We start from the raw sequence: 20,444 nt of genomic DNA on the forward strand, positions 1-20,444 counted from the left end.
GCTCCCTCCCCTTTTAGTCACCTTCTACGACACGCACATATACATACCTATACATTTCAACATATACATATATATATATATATATATATATATATATATATATATATATATATATATATATATATATATATACAGACATATATACACATGCACATAATTCATACTTACTGCTTGTATTCATTCCCGTCGCCACCCCGCCACAAAAGAACTGACAACCCCCTCCCCCCGCATGCGGCCGAGGTAGTGCTAGGAAAAGACAACAAAGGCCACATTCATTCACACTCAGTCTCTAGCTGTCATGTATAATGCACCGAAACTACAGCTCCCTTTCCAGATCCAGGCCCCACAAAACTTTCCATGGTTTACCCCAGACGCTTCACATGCCCTGGTTCAATCCATTGACAGCACATCGACCCCGGTATACCACATTGTTCCAATTATCAATTTTATGTATATATATATATATATATATATATATATATATATATATATATATATATATATATATATATTGTTTCCAGTTTTCTAGTTACCCATGGCGGATCACATGCATACAGCCAATCAGTTCATTGACCTATATATATAACCTATGATTATAAGTTCTTAAATTTTCACATGATATGTTGTGTTAATTTTTCAGTAATTCATCCTTTCACCGTACCTTCAAAGATCAAAAATATTCTTCACCAAACTATCATCTGCCATGTTTCTTTAGGGCCATACCATCTTTACCCTTAAATGCTGAGTGACTTAATGGAATGGTAAAAATGTCTTCAAATTTTTCCTTTTGCCTTCATAAATAAAAAGAAATAATTGTGAAATTGATGGATATGTACAAACAGGTGAATTAACATAAATGGCTGTAGTTGAGCCTTGAGGTTAATGTTTAGATCACCCAGTTGGAATGGTGGACGAAGGTAGTTAATGTTGATGTATTAGCTTGGGGGATGTTCCCTGTGAATGATTTCAGTGATGCCATTAAACAATATTTATGGAAAAATGACATGTAAATATAAAAGATATGTACAGATGAGTGAGCTGCCATAACTTATATGGCTTTGGTTTAGTGCTGAAGTTAATGCATAAACTGCCATGCTGAGGGATAGTGAGATGGTAATGGAGGAGAGGAGGTTTTGGAGAGTGAGCCTTGTGATGCTTTTCAATAAATGATAATTATCACTATCTATGGTTACTATTTACATATTTACATATATATTTAGACATATATACACAATTACATTTATTTACGTATGTAAATATGTAAACAAATTGCTTCCAGTGTGGCACTTTTAAGAAAGCATGTATTGTGATGAAGGCAACATTTAGGAGCCGGTCAAAATAATGATATGGAATAAATGAGGGCTGTGAAACACAGTGTTTCATGTGAAGACTTTTAGCAATATATGAGAGGTTTAAATGGGAAGACATTCAGCATTTAAGAATTAAAATTTTGGTCTATGCATTCTTCTACCATTTTCTGCATACCTTTCATCTCACAGCTTCTGTTCATTCTCCTATTTCAACTGTTTTGTGTAAATTATCCAATCCTCTGTCTTTTTCTGATTCTTTTTCTATTATTTTTTTTTTCACATCCATACATTAAAGAATGGAGGAAGTACTCCATCTTGTAAGCTTCCTGCACACTCTGTACTTTTAATTCCTCCCAGTCATCAAAGCTCTCAGTGCCCCTCCAAATCTCCCAAGCTAGATTCTACTCTCAGCTTCAGCTTTCCCACTGTCATCTTTATTATTCACTTCTAAATATCAAAACTCAATGAAGATTAATCCTTTCCTATCCAAAAATGTATTACACTGAATGCCTGTCACTTTCCCAAAGCAAAAATTGTATCCAACACTTCTGTGTAAGCTTTCACATTTCCTCCTCTACAATTGAACTGTTCATCACAATCACTCTATCCCATTCATATAATAAAATATACTTATTAAACAACTAATTCCACAATTATTTAAAACCATTCATTTATACCACTATTTACTGCTACACAAGACCATACAAACATTACTTCCATAAACTGCAGTGTGTTACTGAGAACACTTATGTTACCTACTTTGCAGCAAAGTTTGGAGTGAAATCAGAGAGTATGGAAGTATTGTTTGGAAAATGTCAAAAACATTTTAATTAATTCATTCCATGTGGCCAATATGAAACAGTGACAACACAAATAAAAAATGCTATACTGCCTGTACACTGAGGAAAAATACAAAAACTTGCCCAAGGTGATGGAGTTGGGCAGTATTGCACAAAATTTTATATTCTGAACACTGACAAACAAACCAGTCTGTCTAAAGGCCTATATTATGTGTACATTACCAGGAATATAAATCACTCATAAGAAACAATGAAGCAATGCAAAAACTATCTAAAAACTTTCTACAAGGCCAGTCTCGGATGGTTGTGTAAAAGTTTTTTTTATTAAATCTCTGTAAATTCTATTTGCTTTATCAAGAACACTGCAACAAATAAAGTATATGCTTTCAGCAAGTTTACATTTCTTTTTGCAAAGCTCTTTGCATGATGTATCGATTCACTGCTTATCTAATGCACATTTACGTAATGATTTGTAAATAAATTGTAAAACCTGAGTGAAGGAACACAAGATATGGTCACCATAAATTAGCATATTGTGACAGGTCATTCATTTTTATATGGGTTAAAGTATCATGGGCCTTAGCAACCCATTGCTACCATAGCAACCCCACTGGTTCCCTTTAAAAACATAAAGTTTCAAACTACAGAAACCAGGTCCTGCACAGATTAAGCATCCTGTGAAAAACTGTGTTTAGTAATTGAAGGGCTAAGATGGATTTTCTTTAAGTTATGAGTCAGGTTAAGTTCCAGGTAAAACATTTTCATAAGTATAAAACGCAAATCAGAGTTACGTCTCTTATGCTAATCAAAAGTATGAATGCTAGGAAACCTCTAAAATTCCATGGCCGAGGGTGTAATTTGCTTAAACTTATGAGCTTGGGTAAATTTCATGTTAATCCTTTTTATAAGTCGACTATTACTCAAAATAAAACTATTTATCTTATGCCAATCAATTGTTTGCAAGATGGGAAATAAGCATTTAAAGTAACATGACCAAAGACTGAATTTTCTTCAAGTTCAAGGTATGTTGTTACAGGTTAAACCTCATTACAAAAGGCATAAAAGGTAAAATCCAAACTAGAGTTATGGGTCTTATGCCTTTCAGTTGTTTAGATGCGAGGAAACAATATAATATTTAATAAGTATCTGATAAAGAAAGTTCAAGCTGTGACAAAGTTTATGTTAAAGGTTATCAAGTTATGTGACTTGCCAAAATACACACAAACATGATGGATATAATTAATGATGGACACAGCAACCTAATGTGTCTGCTATGTTAGACAAAAGAAATAGTAAAAGATCTTTAAGGCATTTAGAAGACCTCCATGTACATTTTAAATTCAAAGTCCTTTCTCATTAATCTTGCAAATCTTCAGACACACCAAAATGAATTTTGGTGTGTGGAAGGAGAGAACGTTATCTTGGAGAGCAAAATGGGTATGTTTGAAGGAATAGTAGTTCCAACAATATTGGGTAGTGCTAGGAAAACAGACAAAAAAGGCCACATTCATTCACACTCAGTCTCCAGCTGTCATGTGTAACGCACTGAAACCACAGCTCCCTTTCCACATCCAGGTCCCACAAAACTTTCCATGGTTTACCCCAGACGCTTCACATGCCCTGGTTCAATCTATTGACAGCACGTCAACCCTGATACCACATTGCTCCAATTCACTCAATTCCTCGCATGCCTTTCACTCTCCTGTATGTTCAGGCCCCAATAGCTCAAAATCTTTCTCACTCCATCCTTCCACCTCCAATTTGGTCTCGCACTTCTCTTTCCCTCCACCTCTGACACATATATCCTCTTGTGTAATGTCCAGTAGATTATGTACAGTCTGAAGAATTGTAGTTTTTAAAAAGATCTGGGCTGATGATACAGCACTGGGGCTGATTCAAGTGAGAAACAGCAGAAATTGGTGACTGAGTTTGGTAAAGTGTGTGAAAGAAGAAAGCTGAAAGTAAATGTGAATAAGAGCATGGTTATTAGGTTCAGTAGGGTTGAGGGACAAGTAAATTGGGAGGTAAGTATGAATGGAGAAAAACTGGAGAAAGTGAAGTATTTTAGATATCTGGGCGTGGATTTGGCAGTGGATGGAATAATGGAAACAGAAGCGAGTCATGGGGAGGGGGGAGGGTGCGAAGGTTCTGGGAGCATTGAAGAATGTGTGGAAGGTGAGAACCTTATCTCAGAGAGCAAAAATGGGTATGTTTGAAGGAATAGTGGTTCCAACAATGTTATATGGTTGTGAGGTATAGGCTATAGATAGGGTTGTGCAGAGGAGGGTGGATGTGTTGGAGATGATGTGTGGTGTGAGGTAGTTTGATCGAGTAAGTAATGAAAGGGTAAGAGAGATGTATGGTAATAAAAAGTGTGGTTGAAAAAGCAGAAGGGGGTGAATTGAAATGGTTTAGTCACATGGATAGAATGAGTGAAGAAAGATTGACAAAGCGGATATATGTGTCAGAGGTGGAGGGAATGAGAAGTGGGAGGCCAAATTGGAGATGGAAGGATGGAGTGAAAAAGATTTTGAGCGATCAGGGCCTGGACATACAGAAGGGTGAAAGGTGTGCAAGGAATAGAGTGAGTTGGAACAATGTGGTATACCCAGGTCGACGTGCTGTCAATGGATTGAACCTGGGCATGTGAAGAGTCTTTGGTAAACTATGGAAAGTTTTGTGGGGCCTGGATGTGGAAAGGGAGCTGTGTTTTTGGGGCATTATACATGACAGCTAGAGACTGAGTGTGAACAAAAGTGGCCTTTGTTGTCTTTTCCTAGCGCTACTTCGCGCACACGTGGGGGGAGTGGGGTGCCATTTCATGTGTGGCGGCAGGAATGAATGAAGGCAGCATGTATGAATATGTACATATGTATATATGTATATGTGTATGTATATGTTGAAATGTATAGGTATGTATATGTGCGTGTGTTGGTGTTTATGTATATACATGTGTATGTGGGTGGGTTGAGCCATTCTTTCGTCTATTTCCTTGCACTACCTCGCTAACGCGGGAGACAGCGACAAAGTATAATCATTAAAAAAGATCAATATTCCAACAGTTTGAGTCGGCCAATCTGTGGTCCCAATCCTACCCCTTGAAATCCTAAAATTTCCCCATGGTTGAGAACCCCTGGTTTAGAGGTTTCATCAGTGCTATATGGATTTGAGGTGTTGGCCTTGGACAAAAATATGAAGATGATGGATATATTGGAAATAAAATGTTTGAGGACTTTTATGTGTGTGAGGAGGCTTAATAAGAAATGATAGAGTAAGAGAGAGGTGTGGTAGTAAGAGGAGATTGTAGGAGGGGGCTGAAGAGGATGTGCTGAAATGGTCTGGATATATATGGAGGGAACAAGGGCAGGGAGAAACTAAGGAGGTGAGTGAAAGATGCTTTGATGATTTGGGGCTTTAACATGCAAAGGATAAACCAAACTGGAGTGATGTGTTATACAGAGGACAATGTGCTGAACCAAGGTATATGAAGCAATCAGGGGAAACCACAGAAATGTCTGTGGGTCTTGCTGTGGATAGTGGGCTCTGGTTTTGATGCATTATAAGTGAAAGCTTGAGGGTGGATGTGAGTGAATGAGGCTATTTCTTTGTTCCTGGTGCCACCTTGCTTATGTTGGAAATGGTGAACATGAATGAAAAAATCAACAGTATGATATAAAGTCCCACTGAAAGTGGGCAGTAATGAAAAGTAAATGGCATTTATTTTCATTAAAGTATACAATTACCCATTTGTCTCATATGTCCACTCCCAAACAAACCTGGCAAAGGGACTTTGAGTACACTTGTCTGATTTTTGTTTATAAAATGGCTGGATACTGTTTGTCTGATGATTATGATACATCTCTGTTACCTATATGCACAATACCTGAAACTCATAATTTAAACAAGAAAATCCAGGACACTGAAAATGTGGTAGATGCCCCTATTATAACACTGTTGGTAAGGGTGGATTGCACTGGGCTATGGAATTCAAGCCTAGAATTTGGAATACTAACCACAGGTGTGGTGCAACTAAGTCATGGAAGACTTGCTGATAACCACAAAGGAATTCATTATCATGGAAGACTCAAATAAGCAAAGAGTATTCTTCTGAAATATCCTTAAGCAGCCAAGTGCTTCAGGTACAAGTCCCAAAATATATCACCTGTCCCATGTGAAAAAGTGCCAATTATCATTATCGATATCACCTTGTAGGTTTGTCTCCGTACTTTCACATAAGTGTAAAGTGCACCTAAACTGGCCAGTTGAATTTGGACATATAAGCCAAAATAGCCAGCAAAAACACCAAAACAAATCTGCACATCACTCTATCAGGGATACTTGAATGAAAAATTTCTATCAGGACTGTATTATAGAAACTGAGTCTCTTGAATTTACCACACAGCCAGATGATTTCAATGAGGGTATCTCTCAACTGGAGATACCAGCTGCTCTTACTGTTCAGAATGCTACATCTCAGAATATACCTTCCTGCTACACAAAACCTGAATTCATAACATGCTCATCTACTTACAGTTTGGCACATACATTAATGAATGAATGTTGACCATGAGTCAGTTGACTGAGAATTATTTGGTTTGCAAATAACTTTTATGCAGTACACAATATGGGCTGCCAGACATAAAGAACTGATAAGCAGAGCAATACCTTAGTTTATATCTTGATTTTGTTCATTACTAACAAGAGGGTTCCATGCATTTATGTCCCTATACTGCCTGCATGAATGAACATATTCTAGTAATTTTTATAAGCCCAGACAAAGGTGTTTTATGCCTGCCTAGCAGTAAGGTAGGAAGTCAGCTAATACCATCTATTGGAGTAGGACAACAGGGATGAGCATGTGGAAAGAATGCAAGACAGAATTTACAGGGATTTGTGGGAAAGGAAGACCTTTATATATATATGTGTGTGTGTATGTGGATGGGTTGGGTCATTCTTTCGTCTGTTTCCTTGTGCTACCTTGCTAATGCGGGAGACAGCAACAAAGTATAATGAATAATATATATATATATATATATATATATATATATATATATATATATATATGTAAACTGTGTGTCACAAGCTAACTATTATAGTGCAGTCATTAGCAGTATATATAATATAGTTTCCATGCAGTCTTTTGTCAGAGCCCTGGACTATGGCTGCGAGTTATACAATCTTTAGCTCTAAAACACTGATAAATCTTCCTTTCCTAAAAAAAATGCTATTACTCTCAGGACAGGTAAAAAGTAATAAGAAATTTTTTTTATCTTTATAATATGGAATCTTTTATAGTAACATAAGAGCAAGGCATGCAATTTAAGTTTTCACTAACCACCCCTCAGTTCCAATGTAACAGCATTCTTGAAACTTGTCTATCACTGTGCAAGATCCATCTACTTGACTATTTCCTATTACCAATGAGCATATCTGATTATCAAGTATTTGCCACAAAAAAATTATGTTCATTCATGATGGAAGCATACAGCAAAACCTAAAATATGAGATTCATATGTAAAATGTGATGACTGATGCATCTAAGAAGACTAACTAATATAATTCTCTATGAAAAAATTCAGTCACAATACAGATAATAATAACATGCATGTCCTTTGGCTTTGGTTACAAAATAAATGCAAATATGCACATGGAATGATTTGCACTAAATGTTTTTACCAGTAAAAATGCAAGAGTAACTAGAAAAGCACAAACAAAGCTGTAATGAAAAGGTTCTCTTGATATTTCAAGTATGAACTTAATACATAAAATTTAAAAGGAATGTGTAACGTAATCTGTTGAGGATGTAACACATGCTACGAAGTAGATTCTACCTAAGAATGCATACGTGCATGTAAGTGTATATAAACATACAATATTATTTTCACCTACATGTATGACTGAGTATACCTGTTATTCAGATATGTTTTGAGCCCTCTGAAATGCTGACAGACAAATCATTTCTGTCTATTTATATTTTCACAGGCTTTTTGCTAAATTCTAAGTAGGGCATCCCCTACAGAGACTTTATAGTTATCACGCATTCATACATGAGCTCACTGTCAATATTTTCCAAAAACTACATATTGAAATTCAATTGATGTAACTTGGTAAATAGCTTTTATACAAAATAGAAATCACAAGGCTTGATTTCAAATTACAATAAACTCCCTCAAATCCGGACTCAACCACGATGCAAACTCAATTATGCTCAAAAGGTGCTACAATAGAGCTGTCTTCCTGCATCATCTCTTCATTTTAGACTTTAGCTATTTGCAATTAAGAACACCGACAAACATACTAAAAAATCAATGAATGATTTTGATGCTCTTCCCCTAAAAAATTTCTCATAATTCTGGCAATATAGTCACCTACCATTTATTCTGAATGAGTGAAAGGCTTTTATTCAGACCGTCAAGATGTGTAGAAACATGCGTACACTTTACAGCTTGATTCATATTGAAAATTATTACAGATATGTGACACATTAATTCATGTAATATGTAAATATATACAGCACAACTACTGTAAATACATTACATCCCACTGAGCATTCCCTTCACCAACATTCATAACTATAATGATCACTCCCTCCACCAACATCCCAAACTGTAATGATTTACAGCTGCCTCAGCACTTCTTTCTTTATGAGTATGGGTATACTTATCTCTTATTTTGGATATTATTGAAGCATTTTGTGTCATATCAGATTTAAAAATTTTGGTGTATCAATATATTCACGGTACAATGACAGCATGGTTAGAGTATACTTGCACTTCTGGAAATCCATTACCAAACAGGCTCTGACCTCTATGGTCTGGTTTCAGCAGGGTTTACTTTATTAGTTTGTTACAAAGGAATGACAGCACCATCAAAATGATGTTAGTTTCAAGGAAATATGCATGATTATTCATAACCCAAGTGAATGAAAGTTAGAATAATACTAATCAAATATCTTTACACCACCTCCCATATTTTCACAGTGGTTTCCTCATGGAGAGAAGGGTTAGCTTAGTTTGGTGCCTGAACAGATAAGAGATACCATCTCTGGACTTACCATAATGAATAACGCCCTGCTAACCCTGCTTCATCCCGATATCATACACGAATCTCATGAAATGTGAACACACAGCATTAATCCTGTATCATGGATTCCCTTAGCAGTATCTTTTTTAAGCTAAAATAATGACTTGACAATCACAGATACTCAAGCTCTACTGTGCTAGAATGATTTAAAATATTTGGGAAAGCATCTAACCAGAAACTTCCAGTGAGAAATATCTACTTCAACCTTTCAGGGGAAAAAAGAATAAAACAAAAATAGAAAAACTCCAAAAACATGGTAACATATAAGAAAACATTAATATCACTCTAATATCTGGAGTGACACTGTCTTTTTCGCAATGAAAAATGTTGAGACTTCAAATGATGATATAATGTGATGCAAAAGATATAACGAAGACCCAAAATAAGTTAACCACATATCACAGATTGCAAAACGTCAAACAATATCTACACATGATTTTTAATTATCCAGGTAGCTCCTTTCAGAAATCGAATAGCCTGAATGTTTTCAGTGTCATGATTAATCATTTAAATCTTACTACATTCTATTAGTTTCTGAATCACTGCCAAATTTATACTAATAAAATATACTTTCTGACAACTGTAGCCCATTAAATACATATCATATGCAGTACCCTAAAGGCAAAAAACAATTTCTTGTGAACTCTATAGTACCACAGGGTGCTTTGATCCATGCAAACAGATCATAACTTAGCTATATACTTAAATAGAAGAAGATTTTCACTCTACCTGTGCCCTGTGGTATATTAGTAATATTTTGATATAGTGCTGCTCACTTTTCTACCTCTTCATGTCTACCTTCTCTGTAAAATCATAAAAGGGAGAGCTGCCATCACTATCCTTCAAACCTATATTAACCAGATCAGAATTACTCTAAAATAATTACCCTTAAGGACTAAATCTCAAAAACATGTCCTCTGTTTCCCCTCTTTCCTGCATTTAGTATTATGCCTAACCATTTACATTCATCAACAGGTACATGTACATTCATAAGTGGACAGAATCCACATACAGCTGATAATTCATCAGCAGCCCTGTTAATCAAGAATCATGTGTATTTATCTCCCTTTGTAAACATACTCTTTACAGTGTTTATATCCCTCTATAATAGCCAAAGTTACATGTACTAAAATCCAGTTACTTTTATGAATAATCTGGGCTATGTTTCTTTGTATATGTAAATGAAAAATTTATCTATGTACAGTATCAGGAATGTGTAGTTCTTATAATAATTGACAACTTTGGCATATATCATTCTTACAACACAAAACAGAACCATTAGAACAAGAAAATGCATTCCTTACAAAACACACAACAATATCTAAAAAAAAATATGAACTTTACTCCCAAAGTTCTTTCATTCACTCCATTGATAACACGTTTTCCATTCTAGTTTAAGAAAAATTTACATGAACAATAAATACCCTTGTGCATCCCATCTTAGGGAAGCATATCTTAGTGCTTTTATTGTAAGTCAGTTACCTTCCGTCAGTGACTTTAACATCACCAAAAAGAGGTTTAACATCAGTGAATTCAAATATCAATACTGTAGGACCCTGAAATTATGAACATCGAGATGCTGGGAAACGAAACAATCAGCAGTTGCTAAATTTTCAAGAAACAACATAAATTCAAATCCAAGATTATAAAGATATGTCAGAATTATCTAAAGAGATGCTTTCTAATATGATGTTAATACTGAATGGCTGAAATGTTATTGATAAAGGAAAAATATTCATATAACAAATAAACATGATTTGTGTCCACAGAATGTAGACAAACCTGCATACAGGCAAATTTGAAGACAAACTTGGATGTAAAACCTAACCAATACATAAACAGAACTTTAAAGTGAGGCAAAACCTAATCACTACAAGATACAAATCTATACACAAACTTGGTTGGAAAGCCTAACTAATGTTTAAACTATGTTCATACATATGCACCTAACCATAACACAGAATAGGCATGTGCATATACATATAAAAAAAGATATATATATATATATATATATATATATATATATATATATATATATATGCACATACAAATGCACCAAATAAATATTGTATGACTTTGGCCAAAATGGCAGAGTTATAAAAACTATTCTCTTGTACTTATATAAATAGTAACATCATTTTATCTGCACAGGAAAGGCAACGTGCAAAAAGACTTGCTGTGAGAGATGCAGGCACACTAAGTCTTCATGCACATAATATAAAATTAATATCAAAGGCTGTTTTTTCCAGAGTCAGGGTCTCACCACAAATATCTAATCCTCTTTAGCTGCTCTCTCTAAAGTGCAAAAATATGCAGGATGTATTTCTGAAGATTTGATCTATTTCTGCATTTAATGAAGCATTATCAATTTACACGAGGCATTCTCTTTTACATCCTATATGATTATTTCCTAAAGACTGGGGGAAAACTGATTATCTAACTTTTGTTTACTCAAGTAGCTAGAACAATGAGGCTTTTTGTTTTACTCTGAAAAGAGATCTACTTGGACCACCCTGCTGTGTGAAGAGAATGACAAATCTGGTACTGAAAATTTGGGACATAAATAATGTATAGTAGACTTCACAAAATCAAATCAAATAGAGTCTGTATTTTCATGATTACAGGTATTTCATTTACAAATCAATCAATGACTCTATACTGCTTTGAGAGTGAATGTTCCTTACCTAACATTTCTGTCACCCCAAATTCTGTAAGTAACTAAAGGTAGCATCTCTAAATATTTAGTGAAGAATTCAGCAAACAAGTTCATGCTGTAAATAAATAAAATGTCTTTTCCATGTACAAAATGATATGAAAGAAATGAAGTTTTAAAAGATATTAATCTTTAACTACTAAACATAAAGACTTATGAATTATGGGCCATCTTAATCTCTAAGAAAATGGAAGTTTCTAATAATCTTTCTTCTTACTTCATTATACATGCCATTTATAAGAAGCAGGGTAGCAAGTGCATAGTCTTTCCCAAGCAATTCAGTCACATATCTTCAAGTGCTTAAAAGGCATAGGTTCAACAGCCTGCTTGAAACCTTTGCTGAGGTATTCCGCATTTTGTTTAAAGCTACAGTTAGTGATCGTGTAACTGAAAAGATGTAACACTCATGAAAAAAAAATCAAGTTTGCATTGCAGTCATGAATACAACACAGGTGAAAAGAGAGTTACCTATGAAAACAAAGATAAACATCAGTTATTTGTATTAAAATTCTCAGATCCCTTGTAACACATTTCAGGGCCCTATTGTACTTATGCATTTTCAAAATCACGAGTATCATCATCAAGGTATAAATAATAAAAATCTGACACCAAAATACAAACCATTAACACACACCATTCACAGACATCAAAGCCATACAGTTCTATTTAACATTTCTCACCATTTACAACGTAAGGTCTGTTACTTTGCTATCTACTCCCAACGTCAGATATAAAATATATGGAGAGCTAACCTGAAAGGCTTAGAATGACTGCTAAAACACAATCAAACTATACTCTAAAAGTCTTGCTCAAACTGCCCCTGTCCCAAGGGGGTGTAAGGCAATTCCCAGGTCACATACCCAAAAGCAAAGACATTGACCCTTCCCTGCACCATACCTCATTTAACAATAACTTTTTCAAAATTAAGCTTTATAAAGATATTTGATCATTGTAACTGGCATAATATATGACTGTCAACACATTACTAAAACCATCTGATACTGGGTCAAAAGTTATTTCACATAGCTATGCAAGTGCCAGCCTGGCTATAGGGATGCTATGTCTGGGTGAATGGCAGGTAAGGCTAACCCAGACTGGCTTTAAGGATAAAATATGATTACAGTAATAAATACAACTTGACCTGGTAAACCAACATGAGACAGTATCATCTTCCTATGCCCAGTTATGAGGCAGACAAGGCCAGGGTGAGGTATGGTGTGATGGGATGGCAAGGGTGTGAAGATTTAGTGAGATGATGGTAGTCAGCACAGCACACAGTGGTGGGTCAGAGAAAGGCATTGTGGTGCACTGCCTGTTGGTAACTATACCTGTCACCTGGCCGTGCCCGCTCGGGGATAGGTGGTGGTATAACTCGGCCCCCACGATCCCCCCCTTCTGCCCCCTCCCCAGCTGGGCGCGCTTCAAATACTGGAAGATCACCAACATCCAGTCCTGCACCTGTACCCTGTTGTCCAGGTGGCTGAGATGATAGTCGAGAACGAAGAAGATAAACGTACGTCCGATATCTTTTCACCTGAAATACCACAATTTCAAAAGTACACTTCATCTGATGTAAGGATAATTTCCAGAAAACATTAATACAATTATAAGAATGATCTCAAGTTCAATTATTATCAGTCAAGGTAAAGAACATAAAAAAAAGTATACACATAAAAATCACCTAAACTCTTACATGCACCAAACTACCCAGGAGTTTCATAAAACAATCACAATACTAAACAAATACTAAATTACCATATCTGAAAACACTGTATTCAATTCTTTTGAGAAATGAAAGCACAAATGTACTCTACATTTTGCATGCACACTCTCAATTCTCACCTCCTTGATCAAGTATGCCTCCTTTTCCCGATAATTTGACATGGAGTATGCCTTGCTGTTCTTTTCTGGGGGGTGAGCCTTGTGATCCTCTAGTTCTTGTTCTAGTTGTGCTAAACGATGTGTGTGGTCCTCCAGCTGTTCAGTCTGATAAGAGTTTACCTTTTATTAATAAAGTACTGACAGAACTTCGAAATCAGTAAGAATGGATTTGTAAAACATAAGTAATTTAAAAAAATAAAGTTCAACATTTATGCTTTATCCTTTTTTTGAATGTTGAGGAAACTTGGTATTGAGCAGAGACTTCTTTCACCTAAATGGAACAAGTTATGGGGTATTTTGATTTTGCATAACCATATCAATCAGATGTCTGCAAAATGATAACACGCTATCATCATACTATTAAAAAATGGCCAACTGTGAGCTGGGCCCATTTATGAATCAGCCAAATTAAGTTCAACTTTCTTGAAATGGCAGTGTAGTAGCAGCATTGTGTACTCGTAAACTGAATGACAGTTGTCCTATTCTGAGGCTGGGAAGCAGTCTCCTAAATATGTCAACCTTGTACTAAGCTAACCCCTTCTCATCTAGAAGGCTATCAATCCATGAGTGGAAAGAGCTTTTTAGTTTTCATCTCTAAAACTGATGTTAAATGGCAATACCATTATGGTGCATTACACTTGACAGCTAGAGACTGAGTGTGAATGAATGTGCCCTTTGTTGTCTTTTCCTAGCGCTACCTCGCATGCACGTGGGAGGAGGGGGGTGCCATTTCATGTGTGGCGGGAATGGATGAAGGTAGCATGTATGAATGTGTACAGGTGTATATATATGTATATGTCTGTGTATTATTATCCCTGGGGACAGGGGAAAAAGAATACTTCCCACGTATTCCCTACGTGTCGTAGAAGGCGACTAAAAGGGGAGGGAGCAGGGGGCTGGAAATCTTCCCGTTCCGTTTTTTTTTTTTAATTTTCCAAAAGAAGGAACAGAGAAGGGGGCCAGGTGAGGATATTTCCTCAAAGGCCCAGTCCTCTGTTCTTAACGCTACCTCGCTAATGAGGGACATGGTGAATAGTTTGAAAGAAAAGATGTCTGTGTACGTATAAGTATGTACACATTGAAATGTATAGGTATGTATATGTGCATGTGTGTGCGTTTATGTATATACATATGTATGTGGGTGGGTTGGGCCATTCTTTCGTCTGTTTCCTTGCACTACTTCACTAACGCGGGAGACAGCGACAAAGTATAATAAATAAAAGAAATCATTACGTCATGTTTGAGAGCTAAACTCATTAAATAGATATATCGGTATCAAAGCAAAAACAATATATGAGTCAGGAAAGAACAGTAGGTTTACATCTCAACCCTCAACAAAGTTCAGAAATTAGTCTTTCCTAGTAATACAATTTTCTGTGTTTGAAGTTATGTGAACTGTGCGTTCTTTGTTTTGATGAATAGGAAACTAGAGCTTATAGTAAAAAACACTTTGACAAAATAAATCATTGAAAAGATACTAAAAGGGCAATCAAACATGATCTACAACCTCATGCAGTTAAGGACTTTACTCAGAGAAATAAACATTTACAGCAGAAAAAAAATGAAGATTGTAATGGGAAAAGGCATTTTTTTAAGCTAGATTTTGCACCTGCCCTCATTCATGTAGGTCTCTTATTAGCCACTTGCTAACCTATTGTATGGAAGATCACATGACCAATTATACATATCTATTCATTATACTTAATCGTTGTTTCCCGCATCAGTGAGGTAGCGCCAGGAAACAGATGAAGATTGGCCCATCCACTCGTATACACATAAATGCCCACATACACACATATACATAGACATATGCAGACATCACATACATACACAAGTACATATTCATACTTGCTTGCCTTTGTCCATTACTGTCGCTACTCTGACCCACAGGAAAACAGCATTGCTATCCCTAAACTGTGCTATTCTTCAGAAATTACCCACACCAAGTGTGAAGAAAAACTTATAAATATTCATTTATTTATTCATTATTTTGCTTTGTCGCTATCTCCCACGTTAGTGAGGTAGTGCAAGGAAACAGACGAAAGAATGGCCCAACCCACCCACATACACATGTATATACATACACGTCTACACACGCAAATATACATACCTATACATCTCAATGTATACATATATATACACATATACATATATACACATGTACATAATTCATACTGTCTGCCTTTATTCATTCCCATCGCCACCTCGCCACACATGAAATAACAACCCCCTCCCCTCATGTGTGCGAGGTAGCGCTAGGAAAAGACAACAAAGACCCCATTCATTGTAATGATGATATTAGCACTTCTAAAGAAATTAAAGCTTCATTCATCAAAATAGTTAGTTCAAGTAAGACGAGAAAAAGGATTATAAGAAGGCTTTAACGCAAAATAGATGGAATGACAGGATGCAAAATGGTAAGGGAGTTTCATTTATGATAAATGCATAATAATACCCTATTGTAGGGATATGTGATGAATGTTTGACACAGTTCATCTACATGAACTAGGAATAGAATTCAGTGTGACTCAATGTATTTCATTTGAGAAATGGTTGTACATACCAAATTGAGCTTTGTGATACTACAGGGGAGGAGTGGCCGCTGAAACTTCCGTTGTGAACCAACAGCTCCAGGGAGTGGAGCTGCAGAGAGGCTTGCTGCCACAAGATTGATGGTATCTATCCAAGCCTGAAGCTCTTTGCTATCACTGAGGTGAAAGCCATATCATTAGTAACTCAAAACACATGCAACTAGAGAGCTTTTATCAAGAGTTTAACAAAAGATGTCTAAAAACAGCACAACTCAACTAAGTGGTGAATCAGTAACAAATATTTCAGATTTAAATAACATATGTATGCGATATGAACAAAAATGTTTCCAACTTTAATATTTGATTCTTTTAAACACCTTCTGTATTACTACAAAAAGTAATTGATAAATTATATAATTCAGATCAAGTTGATTTCAGAAAGATGAAAGCTTCTGGAGCTTTCTAAAATTATCATATATGCTTAAAAGATATTCACATTATACAATTTATTACTTTTCATGTTATTAACTTTTTTTTTTCAAAGATGGGCAATCTTTCATTTTTAAGGTGTATATAACATCCAATCATGCAGTTTAAAATAACTTGTGTCAGAATCAAGATGATTTTTTTTTATGAAATCTCGCTGTCATGGGCAGAGAACAAAACCTTCACTGAAGTCAGAGAAAGCCACGGACTGCTCTGTGGAGCTTACATGCGGACAGGGAGCTCTGGTTTTGGTGCATTACATGCTTCAACTAGAAAGCAGATGTGAGCAAATGAGGCCATTGTTTGTTTGCTTCTGGTAGTACCTCACTACTGCAGAAAATGGTGAACCAGAATGAAAAAAAAAATTCATGCTGGATCCCTCATTTTTCTTATATTCCTAATGTAACTGCTTCTCCCACTTCAGGGAGACGGCATCAGAAACAAATGAACATCAGCCTCATTTGGGAAAAAAAAAATTCAACTTTATTTCAGCTCACAAAAAATCTCAATTCTCAAAATCTTTGCCTTTCTGCAAAAACCTTGGAATTGTACCTAAGTGTTTATTACATACATAGCTGATCTTAAATCATACATTATTAAAATGTCATTGTGTACATAATAGCAAATCATCATATGAAATTTAAGGTAGTTCACATAATTACCTTGTTTGCAGCAAATACTCTGCCTGATCTGCAGTTTGCAATCGGAAGACATGCTCCTTCTTAGAATAATCATAAGCTCTAGTTGCAAGAGCATGGTGTAGGCGGATAGCATTGTGCCCTAGCTGAGCATGCTGTGGTCCACGTCGGGCACCTTGCTCATCTTTGTGTAGGTATAATACTAAGTCCTGAATCACGCAGAACCACATCTTCCATGATCGCTTCCCAAAGGCAGCTGTAGATAGGTGCAGTGAAATTAAGATGAATTAAGTTCATCTATCAATTATATATCAGAGGAGCAATACAAACTTACATTGAATACATACTTTACTATGTTATGAATCAGTGCAAAAAGCCTCTCACCTCACTTACACACATCTTATATCCAATGTGCAAATAAAAGATCTACATAAAAAACAAACTCACGCATTAGGCAACCTTAATCCAGACAGGTAGATGTTATTAGATGACTTTTATATCGGTAGCCAACATGGCACGATCAAATGATAATGAAAGGAAAAATAATGAATGAATAAAAGGGTACAGCAAGAAATAATTTGCTATCTCCAGTGTTCTGCAAAGCTGACCATTACAGATGTGGAAGTTATAAGAGGAGGGAAAAGGAAAAGAATTTCAGAACTTTACAATGTCAGGGGAAATAGGAAGGTATCATAAAAGTTGACCCTTGTGTGGTCTTAATCCTCATTTCCCAGTCTCCACACAGATATGGAAAACTACTGCCAGTTGCATGTCATGGGTCAAGAGTTTAGAGGCTCAAACAGCTTTTACCAGCTTTGGTTTTACTACTTTGTAAAAAGTTCATGTAAACTAATGACATGGTGGTACATCAATACAGTATGTCCCTCAGTAAGAAAATAAACAAATATAGGTGAGGGTTGACCTGCGGCAGGGGTGTGTGATGTCACTATGGTTATTTAATTTGTTTATAGATGAAGTGGTTAGGAAGGTAAATGCAAGGGTTTTGGAAAACGGGATGAGTATGCAATTTGTTGGGGATGAGAGGGCCTGGAAAGTGAATCAATTGTTGTTTGCCGATGATATAGCACATGTGGCTTATTCGAGTGAGAAACTGCAGAAGTTGGTGACTGAGTTTGGAAAAGTGTGAGAAAGGAGAAAGATGAGAGTAAGTGTGAATAAGAGGAAGGTTATTAGGTGCAGCAGGGTTGAGGGACAAGTTAGTTGGGCTGTAAGTTTTAGTGGAGAAAAATTGGAGGAAGTGAAGTGTTTTTAGTTATGTGGGAGTGGACTTGGCAGCAAATGGAACCATGGAAGCTGAAGTGAGTCATAGGGTAGGGGAGGGGTGAAGGTTCTGGGAGTGATGAAGAATGTGTGGAAAGAGAGAACATTATCTCAAAGAGCAAAAATGGGAATGTTTGAAGGAATGGTAGTTCCAGCAATATTATATTGTTGCGAGGCATTGGCTATAGATAGGATTGTACGGAGGAGGGTGGATATACTGGAAACAAAATGTTTGAGAAAAGTATGTGGTGTGAGGTGGTTTGATCGAGTAAGCAATAAAAGGGTAAAAGATGTGTGGTAATAAAGAGAGTTCAGTTAAGAGAGCAGAAGAGGGTGTGTTAAAATGGCTTGGAAACTGTAGAGAATGAGTGAGGAAAGGTTTACAAAGAGGATACATGTCAGAGGTGGAGGGAAAAATAAGAAGCGGGAGACCAAATTGGAGGTGAAAGGATGGAGTGAAAAAGATTCTATGTGATTAGTGCCCTGAACCTGCAGGAGGGTGAAAGACATGCACAGAATAAAGTGAATTGGAATGATATGATACACTAGGGTTGATGTGCTGTCAATTGACCAAACCAGGGCATGTGAAATGTCTGGAGTAAACCATGGAAAAATCTGTGAGGCCTGGATGTGGATAGGGAGTTGTGGTTTCAATGCATTGCACATGACAGCTAAAGACTAAGTGTGAGTGGATGGGGCCTTTTTTGTCTGTTTCCTGGTGCTACCTCACTGATGTAGGGGGTGGCAACACTGTTTCTCGTGGGGGTAGGGTGGCGCTGGTAATGGAATAAGGCAAGTAAGTGAAAAAAAAGTGAAGTGTTTTAGATATCTGGAAGTGGATTTAGCAGCGGATGGAACCATGGAAGCGGAAGTGAGTCACGGGGTGGGGAAGGGGCAAAGGTTCTGGGAGCATTGAAGAATGTGTGGAAAGCAAGTATGTTATCTCGCAGAGCAAAAATGGGTATGTTTGAAGGGATAGTGGTTCCAACAATGTTATATGGTAGTGAGGCATGGGCTATAGATAAGGTTGTGCGAAGGAAGGTGGATGTGTTGGAAATGAAATTTTTGAGGACAATGTGTGGTGTGAGGTGGTTTGATCGAGTAAGGAATGAAAAGGTAAGAGAGAGGTGTGGTAATAAAAAGAGTGTGGATGATAGAGCAGAAGAGGGTGTATTGAAATGGTTTGGTCACATGGAGAGAATGAGTGAGGAAAGCTTGACAAAGAGGATATATGTGTAAGAGGTGGAGGGAACAAGGAGAAGTGGGAGACCAAATTGGAGGTGGAAAGATGGAGTGAAAAAGATTTTGAGCGATCGGGGCCTGAACATTGTGCCCATGATGCAACTACCATGAAGACACAAACCATGTACTGGTCACTTATCCTGCACTCTCTGCACACAGCACACACATCACAACACTTTAATGGCCTGTGGTCCTGACCGGAGGACATAGCCAGCTTCCTGAGTGCTGCATGAGCCTCATAAGGATGGAAGGGTTTCCTGGTGAAAAAAGGAAGTAAGTACATGCATATGTGCAATATCCTAACTAAAAAGATATACACTAAGTTGATGATTAGGGGGGTAAACACTTTTTTTTAAGCAGTTTAGCAGTGACTGGCTATGGTGCAATTTCCAACAGGCTTCACAGGCAAATATTTCCTTATTTGGCTATCAAGTACACAAAAAGACTAATTGACACACAGAGCTTTAGACAAAAACATT

The 20,444-nt window shown here is 36.6% G+C and overlaps 1 protein-coding gene across 1 annotated transcript in view; it reads right to left on the reverse strand.

Annotated features, from left to right (window-relative positions):
• The window catches only part of Efa6 (Exchange factor for Arf 6), a 58,879-nt gene that overhangs the window by 16,088 nt on the left and 22,347 nt on the right, over positions 1–20,444 (reverse strand). Inside the window, 4 exon segments of the mRNA XM_071658421.1 lie at positions 13,235–13,440; positions 13,749–13,892; positions 16,351–16,495; positions 17,467–17,698. Of these exon segments, the coding sequence (XP_071514522.1) occupies positions 13,235–13,440; positions 13,749–13,892; positions 16,351–16,495; positions 17,467–17,698 (727 nt within the window).

This window comes from Panulirus ornatus, chromosome 66 (assembly GCF_036320965.1).
Source record: "Panulirus ornatus isolate Po-2019 chromosome 66, ASM3632096v1, whole genome shotgun sequence".
Lineage (NCBI taxonomy): Eukaryota > Metazoa > Arthropoda > Malacostraca > Decapoda > Palinuridae > Panulirus > Panulirus ornatus.